The 12,365-nt window shown below is 36.6% G+C and overlaps 1 protein-coding gene across 1 annotated transcript in view; it reads right to left on the reverse strand.

Moving 5' to 3' along the window:
• Positions 1 to 11,097: 11,097 nt before the first annotated feature.
• Positions 11,098 to 12,365, reverse strand: part of LOC106872153 (uncharacterized) — a 28,965-nt gene continuing 27,697 nt past the window's right edge. Inside the window, exon 6 of the mRNA XM_089350702.1 lies at positions 11,098 to 11,546. Within this exon, the coding sequence (XP_089206828.1) occupies positions 11,292 to 11,546 (255 nt within the window). The 3' untranslated portion in view covers positions 11,098 to 11,291. The remainder of the gene's footprint in view (positions 11,547 to 12,365) is intronic.

Here is a 12,365-nt window from a genome sequence, read left to right on the forward strand (position 1 = left end):
ACCTTTGACATCTCAAATGTTTCTCTCTTTCTCTTTCTCCCGCCTTTCTTCTCTCTCTGTCTCTGTCTCTTTCCCTCTCTCTCTCTCCTTTACACCTAATTAACTCCTCTAAGACCATTAAGTAAACTTTATTATTATAACTGCTAGTGATGACGAGGATGGTGAAGAGGAAGAAAAGGAGGAGAATGGGCGGAGTTCTAAAACAATGACGTAAAACAAATAGAGCCTTTTGTGTAACATAATGCACGTGGTGGTGGTGATAACGATTATGGAGACTATGATTGATTTCGACATCGTATAATTTTCAGATTATTGATTTTTGTACGGATGACATGTTATTCATCAAAGAAACACAAGACTTCTTCTTCTTCTTCTTTGATCCAAGGTGCTTGAAAACGCTAAACTCCTTGAGTTGTATGCCATCGTTGGAAAAATTGGCATTACACACACAGCATCCGAATTTATCATCATTCTGTGAACTCTACGCTAGATTACTTGTTGTCAATTCAGATACTCAGCAGTTCACATAGATTCTGTACTTTATCATATACGAGGTCTGATCAATAAGTATCCGGGCTGTTGCCATAGTAACGAAGCTAAAGCACGCAGAGTCAAGCTGCTTAGCACAAATTGACCTTGAACTTTGATGTGCATGCGCACTAAGTTTTAACATTCTAGCTCACTTCCGCTGTTTACAGCAGTGCCTGGAAAGATGTGTAGCGTGTGATCGTCACATTAACCATGACAGAGAAAGTTGTCATGGCGATACCTGCTCAGAGGCCTATGCAATGTTGTAGAAAGTGCATGGAGAGGAGTGTATGGGCCGCACACAAGTGTACGAGTGGTTCAGACGTTTCCGAGATGGCCGAAAAAATGTTGATATTGACGAATGTTCTTGGAGACCCTCAACCAGCAGACCTGGAAAAACATCGCAGATATGCATGCAGCTGTGAGGGGAAATCGTCGAATCACTATCCGTGAGTTACCAGAGGATGTGCAGATTAGTTACTGTTCAGTTCAGTCCATTATCACTGAAGATTTGGGAATGAGACACGTGTCTGCCAAGTTTGTGCCAAAACTGCTTTCAGCTGACCAAAAAGACACTCGGGTTTCAGTTGCACAAGATCTCCTTGAGAAAGATGAAAACATTTTGAAAACTTTGCGTAGGCTTCTGAGCAGGTATTGCCAAGCTTTTGGCTGAATTTGATACAGATTTTCTGCTCAACTTTCTGTCATTGTCAATGCGACGATCACATGCTACATACCTTCCTTCCGAGCATTGCTGTAAACAGTGGAAGTGAACTAGAACAACAGTGTTCAAGATCTCGGAATCAAGTGTTTGCGGGAATAGGCCTGTTTATATGGCGCATGCTTTCAACAGATCCTGATTAACTCTTCGTACCGAAACTTCATTCCCTCGCTAACATTGGGGTTCCCAATATACGGAGACCAGTTTGTTTAAGTTTCGATTTCCTTCCACATGGCCTTCCTGAAATTCAAGTTCATGCGGAGTGAGACATGTTTGACGTTATTTGTGTGTGTTACCCTCCTTGATGCTTGTATAATGTCATGGTCGAAAATAGCTGTTGGAATGACCTGAACATTGTGAATAAAGTCTGTAGTTGTGGTAAAGACTAGGTCGAGTATGTTATTTTCCGTAGTTGGACGAGTAATGATTTGTTACATGAGGAAGTATTTAGTGGTATCGAACAGTACTCATATCTCTCCTGTTCAGCTGTTTAATTTTAGTTTGGATATAACCCTCAGGTCTACTGAGACTAAGAAAATTAAAGTCCCCTGCTAAAAGTACATTGGCCTGTGGGTTGTTCTCATTTCGGGTTTGACTTATGAGCAACGAAGCATCTTTGAAGTGATCTCCATGGTAGGCTGCATCAAGAAGGGAGTAGGTAATGCTTATGATCAAATTGAGATCAACCACATACATTATTAATGTATCACACCTTGTTCCCGTATTCTGTAGTTATTTCTGAGTAGTATATAACCTGACATATGTACTTCCGCATCCAATATGCCTGGAGTCAGATGCGTTTCACTTAGTGCTACACATTGTCTTTTCTCGCTGTGCAAGGTCTCAAAGATATAAAACTTTTGTTCGATTTGTAAAGTGTGAAAGACCTTGTACATTCGACATTATTATTGAGTTGAGATTGTGGGTTAATGACAGCAATGGTGTGGTTGTGTACTGGGGTAGTAGCATTGGCAGGTCCTGCACGAGAGCTAGAAGTCTTTTTATGTCTTTTGCCAGATTCACCAGAGTTGGTATGGTTGCATTGTTGAATATGGTTATAGTTACATGGTTTGCAGCTGTTGATTTTACTATTGTACCCAGTAGATATCTGGGTGACTTCTAAGTTTCTATGAAAGTCTACACCAATAATGCTTTGTAAGGGATGTTTCTATTGTGGATTTGATGGTGGTTTGGTGTCATGCTTTTACTAGTGCATCGAGTCCCTGGAAGATGAGTGAAGGGACAGTCACACATCAGACACATTTTGTGTTGGGGGTAGCAACAGATTTTAGGACTCCGGGTTACATGTGTAGAAGCTATTAAGTGTTATTAAGCATTTAGTGTTGGTGATGGTGGTGTTGTGTGGTTTAACGTTGGCTGGTATTGCTTGTACGAACTGTGTGTCTTGTCTCGGGTAAATAGTGAAGTTACAGTCACTGCACATCCATAGTCTCACGCGTTGAGAATAGCGGCATATTTGGGGGTCTCGTGTGTTCATAATTTTCCTTTATTTACAGCTGGCAGATTTAGCATGGAGCTGTCAGGTATACATTCAGATTGAGGTGGACAGTGGAGGAAGGAAGAAGTGATTCTTCACTAATAGGAGTAGGGATCTTTTTTAAAACGGGGGCCACATTTTTCATTAATGTTTTACGTAGTGCTTTTGGTACCGAAAGACTTTCAAACTTCGTATACTTATCTATTTTGTGTTATAGAACAGAAAAATATTTTTGTATTTGAATTTATTTCATGTAAAAAATTGTCTTATTTCGATAATTTCAACCAATCACTGACGTCCATTCAGCCGATATACATTAAGTGCCGACTACATAAACAAACGATTCTTCGTTCTATTTGCTTTTTTCATTTTAAATTTGCTTTAACCCTAACCCTAACCCTAACTCTAACCCTAGGGTTAGGGTTAGGGTTAGAGTTAGGGTTAGGGTTAGGGTTAATTGTTTCAGAATCGTTTGTTTATGTAGTCGGCACTTAATGTATATCGGCTGAATGGACGTCAGTGATTGGTTGAAATTACAGAAATACGACAACTTTAACATGGAATAATTTATGGATTTCTTTTTTTTTTTTAAGAAGACTAAGAGAAAAAGATGTTTTATATGACACATTCTACCAGTGTTCCAAGTTTCAAAGTGTTTCGTTAATGAAAAATGTGGCCCCCGTTTTAAAAAAGATCCAGGAGTAGTACTGGTAATGGTAGTACAATAGAATAGGATGACGATGGTGATGATGGATCTCTTGTGTTATTCTGAGAAAAATTTCAGCGGCTTGACAGTGTAGAAGAGCTAGAGACTATGTTGTTTAGTAGGTCAATAAGTGTTCTAGATTTGACGAGTGGCTTCCAATGCTGATCTTGCTGTTGTTGTTATTGTTTAGTTGTGGTAAGGGTAATAGCAGTAGAACATGATGGCAATGATGATGATGATGATGATGGGCTAATTTTGGTATTCAGAGGAATTGATGAAGTGAAGGGCTCTTGATTGTGGAGTTAAATAGGTCATCAATTGTTCTAGTATTGAAGATTGACTTCCAATGCTGATCTTGTTGTTGCTATTGTTTAGCTGTGGTAAAGGTTGTAGTAGAACAAGAAGACAATGATGATGATGGGTCACTTGTGGTATTCCAAGGAAATGAGGAAGTGGACAGCTGAACTGTGAAGGGCCGTTGATTGTGGAGTTTAATACTTCATCAGTTGTGAGTGGCCGTGGTTGTTGTATATATATAATTTTAATTTTAATGTTGAGGATGCTTTAGCTCAGTAATATATCTTTGTAGGGATTTGGTGGGGATTTTCCTTTTATTCATTTTAGTTCTTTGTACTTATTTTGTGAAGAAACCTAACTTCAACCAACTTTTTACAGATCAATTTTTAAATACTATTTTCTAAGCCAGAGAAAAGTATGTAGGGGTGCAATATTGAATTTTGCGCTCCCCACAGAATTTTAGCAGTAATTTTATTCAGCTGAATACACGTCATTGATTGGTTGAAATTACCGAAATACGACAACTTTAACACGAAATAGCTTCGTAAATAGAAACTTTTCTCAACAACGCTAAGAGTAAAAGATGTTTTATATGACACATTCTACCAGTGTCCGAAGTTTGAAAGTGTTTAGTAGCAAACACTTAATTTCTCGATCTGCCGATGAAAGTGAAAAGATCCGTATATTTATTATGTTAATTATCTTACCTCAGTACCCACTCTCCGTCTCTAATGCCTAACGCCCTCTTCACCATGCCCAGCGACACCTTGTGGGCGGTACTACCCACGTTGAGAACTTCTGCTTTGTAGCAATATTAAACCGATCCCCAGTATTTCACTGGTCTATTATTTTATTGACCCCTGGAAGCACAGTTAAACCCGTCTGTATTTGAAGATATAAATACTACAACACACTTCCATTATAATAAATACATGACCAATTATTGCGAAACATTTTGGCTCGGTGCTCTACAAATTCTGCCACTCCACTACCTTAATAAATATAATTATGACTGTATTTCTTACTTTACTCGATTATATCAAACCATCAATTGACTGCTACTTGATAGTCTTTGAACTGCTACTTGATAGTCTTTGAACTGCTACTTGATAGTCTATGAACATAACTAAATAATATAAGACATTTTTATCCGCTGTTCAACTGACTTTGCCATCTATTACTCATAACTTTTACAATGTAGACTGGATTTCAACATTGGCACAAGGCTGCAAATTTGTGAGGAGAGAGGGGGAGGGAGAGCAGTCGATTAATTCAACCCAGTACTTACTTGAGTGAAACTTATCGACGTCGATAAGATTAAAGACAACCACCACCACGGATGAATTTGAACTCAGAACAATGAGTGTAATTAAATGCACAAGGCATTTCTTTGGCACTTTCATAATGATTATTTTTTAAATCCTCACTTAAGCATGTTTTGATAGGAAAGATATAATTGACTAAAGCATTTGACTATTTACTTTATTTAATCGACCCCCAAGAAAATGAAGAACAAAGTCGAATCCGGCAGGACTTGCAATCAGAACGCAAAATGATGTAAATATATTCCGCAAGGTTGTTACCCACAAGTGTGACGATAACAATAATGACTTGATTATATCAATTACTATATTATAAACACTTCTTCACATAATGAATTTTGCATTAAGTTAAACACGCACTGTTAATATGTATTTTATTCAATTATTGAATGACTTAAATACTTAATTATATATACAATCACATAGGTTTCACATCGATTTCTTGTCACAAGTGTGTACAGAAGGTGAGGAGTAGCCTTTGTAGGAAATTACACTGTTGTAGAGATCCTGTTGAAATACGCTTTCTCCAACCATTTAAATCCAAGTCAACGTGGAAGCCTCTATTTCATCACTTGACTTTTAAAATAACGGCTAAATTTCCTTTAAATCAAACACTATGAGGAAATGGTTGGGTGTTATTTGTGGGAGGCACACTATTTTTATAAATAAATGTGATGGGATTATCACAGTTTGAATTCAGTTGATCATGGTTCTGCTTAACCAGCACTGGCTTTATGCTTCTAGAATTAACAAGTAAATCTTCATCAAATCAAGGACAAAATGCAAAGCGGAAACAAGAAACAGTGTAACAGAGATCATCAACAACAACAACAACAATTGCAACTGCTACAACAACGACAATAGCAACAACAGCAGCAACAACAATAATTTATTGAGTTTGGTACGATGAAGGACCAGTGCCTGATACAATGGAAGATTAAGCTATATAAATGCTAACTGGCTCGCTGAATGAGAGAGAGAGAGAAAGAGAGAGAGAGAGAGAGAGAGAGAGAGAGAGAGAGAGAGAGAGAGAGAGAGAGAGGCGAATACTTTGTGACAAGGCTTACATTAAAAGGTATCAAGTTCTCTAATCATGAGTTGTGTGTTCAAATCTCCTACGAACATTATACTTTGTTTCTGAGCAACACATTTAAATCTATAAAACCTGTGTTACTCTAGTTATCAGGAATAGACACCAGATCATTTCCGAATGTTGTCTGTGATATTATGGTGCTTTAACCAGTGACCCGGTAAGAATATCCTAAAGGTTGGTGCTTATATCTTGTTTTCCGTAATTTTTCATATTACTGTTACTGTTTACATCATTGAATTATACCCAACAGTAAAAATGACCTATGACTAGTGCAGAGTGAATTTTAAATTGTTCAGAATTAAGTGGCCACTTATGGATTGGGTGCAATACCGTAGTCGAGACAAACTACTGATCGCTCGTTTGATTTTCTCTCACTCATCTATTATTTTTCTGAACCTCTCTCCCTCTCTCTCTCTCACTCTCTCTCTCTCTCTCTCACACTCTCTATCTCTCTCTCACTCTCTCTCTCTCTCTCTCTCTCTCCACATATATATTTTATATGTATATATAAATACAAATTCATACGTATGTGTGTGTGTATATATATAAATATATATTCATTTGAAAGATATTTTCTTTAATTATAAATTGATGATTATGCAAAAGGGTCTCATAAAAAAGCAGATTAGAACAAAGCTGATAGAATGAAATATTTTGTGTAAGCACTTTTCACTGTATTTAGTTTTTCAAGCACAGGTATTCTAAGTTAATCTGTATAGTAGTAATTGTTTTCAATAGCGATTTAGTTTCGGTTTTAGAATCTTTATAAAACTTCTTCTTTTTTTTTATTTTAGTGCTTTATAAAACTTTTCTTTTTTTTTAGTGCATCTTTTGAGGGGAGAACTTTTGTAATTGATCGATTTTTCCTTTACTTTGAAAAATGGGTATATTTTTAATTTTTGTTTTGCACAAATGTTAAGTTGTTCACTACATGGAACGCTCCTAATAGATGCAGCGTTGTTTTGTTGTTTATGTACCCTGACACAGTCCATTAATTGGTTTCCTATTTGATTGATATAGTTCTTACTGCATTGTGTTCAAGTGATGCCGTAAAAGAGATTTTTTTCTTTCACAATTCATATTTGCATTAACTCGAATTTCCTTCCATTCTTGAAGTTTTTTTTGGGGGGGGGTGAAGCACTTGGTGGAGGTGCATTAATAATTCTGCCACCTCCAATAACAAGTGCAGGCAATATTCAAGTATTTTGATGGCTTTTCCCCCTTATTAGCTTTTATTCAATCAACTGAAACAAGTAGAATAGTGTAATTCAAGTATAATAGCAGCCAAATCTTCTTCAAATCAAACTCTACCATCATTTAGAAAATGTGTTACTGAGCACTAGCGAAAAATTGTTACAAACACAGATACGCACAGCGTAATTTATTATATAAACAATATAAATGTATAAATTACCATTTTTATGTAATTTTGTCTGCTTCAAATGAAAACAAACCAAAAAACCGGATGAAATATGTCAACAACGGATTAATACCATATACACCGCCACAGCAGTAACTGTATTCAGCTGAATAGACGTCAGTGATTGGTTGAAATTACAGAAATACGACAACTTTAACATGAAATAACTTGCGATGTACAGTTTTTTGTTAAGAAGGCTAAGAGAAAAAGTTGTTTTATATGACACATTCTACCAGTGTCCCTAGTTTGAAAGTGTTTCGTTAAGAAAACAAGTGTTGCCCGTCAAACCAAAAAGATCCGAAAAAGGAAATTGGAAAAATCCTGAACAAAACAAAATTCTAACTTAACAAAAAATATAAAAAGAGAAAGTTGCCTTTATTTCTCCCACGCGACACTTATTATTGCACACACACACACACACACACACACACACACACATACATTCATATATATATATATGCATGTCTGTGTGTGTGTGTCTTTTAGTTTTTATTTACTTATACACATCAACAAATGAGCCACTTGAACAGCTCTGTGTGGTTGTTCAATTTGCTAGAAATAACACCCAAATCTCTCTCATGCTATGCTCTTGTTACTATGAAGGAAAGGAGAAAAAATAGAATTAATATTTTTGATTTTGTTCGGCTCTATGTATTTATTATTTTTTTTTCAATGCTTTCGTCCATTACTTGATACAAGAAAAATGAAATTGGAAAAAATCCTGACCAAAACAGAGAAACTGTAACTTAACAAAAACATAGAAAGAGAAAGGAAAGGTTGTAGTCCAAAGCCAAAAGATGTTATTTAGTTGAGGAATAATTTTATTGAGTATGGCCGAATTCAAATGGGTAGAAGACCTAAAACAAATGTATGTGTGTGTGGTTGGGCCTTTAATAGCCAGGGGTCAATTTCAGTTCAATCGTAAAAAGAAATTCAAAGGAATTCAGCCACTCCCTCTCCCTCTTTCTTTCTCACTTCCTCTCTCCCTTCATCGACACGTGTCAAATTTAAGTATCCTAATTTTCCCATTAAGAGTGTTGCTGCTTCGGTGGCTCAGTAGGCATAGGTGTTGAGAAGTAGTAACACAACACGTAGGTGGTAGCTTCAAATCTCTCCCAGAAGTTACGAATTTTTATTTAAGCAATAAAATTTCTTTCAACAATTTTTTTCTCTTAAGCGTGACACACGCGTCAGGTACGTACAAAAAACAAATTTGTGTATTAATATTAATATATTATTGATGAAGGTAATAAGAAAGTGGTGGAGTCGGAGGCTAGCAAAATCCTCTGGGATTTCCCAATCCAAACAGATCAGATGCTAGAGCTTAACAGACTGGACAAGGTGCACAACATATGCTATATAGTTGATGTTGCATGTCCCTTTGACCCACGAATAGTCAAGAAGGAAGGCGAAAAGATAGATAGATAGATAGATAGATAGCTAGATAGATAGATACAACCCTCTTAAGTACGAAATAGCCCGGTTATGGAAAATGAAGAAGGTAAAGATAGTGCTAATTATTGTTGGGTCCTTGGAAACAGCATCAGAAGGCATCAAGAGGAATATAAAGAAAATTGGGATAGAGTGTCCTCCTTGGTATGGCCACAATAATCAGGAAAGTATTAGATAGCTGAAAAGAACGAATAGCGTGGTACCGTAGGCCGCATGCAAGACTCCAGGAGTTCCAACAAAACCTGTGATAAAGAAAAAATAATAATAAAAATTCTACATGGCAAATATGTGGCCCGTAGCAAACAAGCTGATGTAAACCAGATGCACACCCATTAGTGGCTACGGAGCTCGGGGCTAAAGGCAGAGAGTGAATGCTTTATCTTGGCTGCTCAAGATCATAGTTTATTGACCCGGTACTATCAAGCCAATGTGATAAAAAGTGCCGATACTGCAACGACAGGATTGAAACAGTGGACCACCTAATCTTTGGGTGTAAGGTTTAGCACCTGTAGAGTATAAAACAAGACATGACAGAGCTGGCCGATATCCACATTGGATAATGTGTCGGTGTAGTAAAAATCTTTGTAGTAGATATGTTTTGAAATCAACTGGAGTTGTTCCGTGGAAAATTTTCTTTTGGAGCTAAAATAAAAGTTTAGACGAAGTCAATTTGAAAAGATTCTTTTCATTGACTTAATAAGTTATTAGCCGAAGCCGTCCGAGTTTTCGACCAAAAATTGTTCTAAAATTTAGTTTCTGGACGCTTCTAGAAATATCTAAAGTAACTTGTAAAAAACCCAGGATTTCCGATAGTTCTCAGTGACTTTTAGGCTGCCGCAGGAAGTTTTGTCACTCAATATACTGCATGTCTTGTAGTGTTGAATTATTGTCACACTCATGAAATAAACATTGCATTGTCTATTTTTCTTCATCATGACCTTAAGTCATTTACCTAAATTCTTTCAAGAGTAGTCTGAAGAATTAGTTAATCGATTCAATACTTGTCCTTTTTCTCAACAAGTGAACTCTTGGAAGAAAAATATTAGTAAAAAGCCTTTTATCACGTCTTCTTAAAAACAAGTACACTAAGGGAGAGCACTCCTGTTTTATTTATAATACGATTTAAACGATTGAATTTAGATTTCATAAAAATAATATTGAATAAGACCTTGCGAGTCAGATTTACATAATTTCTTGATTATTTGTTAGAAAACAATCTACGAGTTACTCACAAATAACCTTAACCTTAAAAAGAAATAAACGAAGAACCACCCAACATTATAAAATCAAACCTACTGACAAATAGTACAAACACGTCCCTGTGGTTTTAGCTGGGGGAGAAAGTATAACGATTCTTTGGGACTTCCCAGCATGTACAGACCGGACCATCAAAGCAAATAAATCAGATATTGTTATGTAAAACTAAAACAATAAGGTCTGTTTATTGATTGACATGAGCATACCCTGTGACTATAATATCTCGGCAAAAGAATTTGATGAGCTCAGAAAATATAAAGATCTGCTAATTGAAATCGAAAAGTTGTGGTATGTCAAGACGATTTCAATACCAATGACTGTAAGAGCACTTGGAATGATCAAAAATGGAACTGAAAATTATTTAAGAATGATCCCTGGCTTATCATCCATGCAGGAAATGCAGAAGATTGTCTTAACTGGTACGTCACACGTACTAAGAAGAGCATTGTCGCTGTGAATTTTCTCCCCCCCCCCCCCCCACCACCACCTTTATTTTGTTTACTTTTTTAGTTTTTATTTTTTCCTTTTCTTTCTGTCTTTCTTCCCCCTTTTTCTCTATCACATGACTTTGTAAATGAACAATCTGGTGTTTTATTTTAATGGCCTGCAAATGTATACAGCGAGTTTCTCGGCCCTAGGTGTCAGGAAGACACTCGGCAAGAAATGGAAACAACAAAGAAGATAATAATAATAATAATAATAATAATAATAATAATAATAATAATAATAATCTTTTCTACTATAGGCACAAGGCCTTGAATAATTCCTCGAGCCCGAAAGGATGAAAGGAAAAAAGGCTAAAGTGAAGATCAAATAAATAGTGCGTGTTTATCGGTAAAATGATTATCCTCGAATATAACAACATGTTTCATCACACGATTTCACATCATGACTCTTGCAAGATAAATACATAAATGTAACAACTAGTTAAATCAAATTCATGTCTTTTTTTTATATATAAACTAGTTTATTGCTTGTTTTTTTGTTGTTTTTTTTCCTATTGACATCGTCTGATATTTATTTGACCTTTCCAGTCAGCAGAGTTCATTGTAAAAGAATCTTCATAACTAAAGGATTCGAGACGGAAAAAGAAATAGTTCTTTAAAAGGATGTTGAAGGCTGATTCATCGTAATGATGGCAGTTGGCGTACGTATCTTTCTTCACTGGGAAATCGCACTGATGCTGAGATCCTGTTGGTGCTAAACACTCTTTCTCCAACGAACACAATACGAGCCATTTGAAAAGATTTTCCTGCAAGATTTAAATAAAAAGGAAAAACGCTGTTAAAAATTGGTGAACTGTGTAGTACTTAAATTGTGATTATATTGTAGGGAAGTGGTTATACACCATTAGGTGTACACCGCTTCCGTACATTAAATTTCTAGAAGAAACAACGGAACGCAGATTCTGAACAACATAACAATATTTATTTACAGTGGAATTCAGTTCACGCTTGGAGGGAATTCGGTAGCTCGTCGCCCTCGGTTACTGAGACGCCTCCTGAATGATTTCCGTGGTTATTTGTGAAGCTCTGGTGCTGACATGTGAGAGAGCTCTGTTGGACGTCTTGGCTCGACGGAGATCAGTCAACGAAGAGACTGAGAAAAGGCGCCAAAGCTGGGTGTCGAACTCTACGCATGCGCATGAGACTCTTCCTGTATTCCTTCCGGAACTAGTCCCTGCGCATGCGTGGATAAAACTCCGGACATTGAACATATAACAGTCGTCTGCTATAAAATGTCACTACAATATTTTTCTTATTTACGAAAGGTCATTTCCAGAATTATTTTTGAAGTTCTAAATAGATTGGATCAGTGATACTGAAGCTGGTTTTTCCCCCCTTTAGCACAAGACTCTACTTTGTAAAGACGGGCAGGGGCGATTAAATCAACCGTAGTATATAACTGTCATTCATTTGATCGACCTCAGGAAAACAAAATATTAAGTCGGATCCACTTTTATTTCTAACTTCGAAATCCACAAACTCACCCCCACCCCCGCTGTTAATTATAATAAGGACATCGGAACAAAAGAATTGTTGCGTTTCGAATAACTGACAAGCGATATTTG

The sequence above is a fragment of the Octopus bimaculoides genome, chromosome 4 (genome assembly GCF_046866305.1).
Source record: "Octopus bimaculoides isolate indiv1 chromosome 4, ASM4686630v1, whole genome shotgun sequence".
Lineage (NCBI taxonomy): Eukaryota > Metazoa > Mollusca > Cephalopoda > Octopoda > Octopodidae > Octopus > Octopus bimaculoides.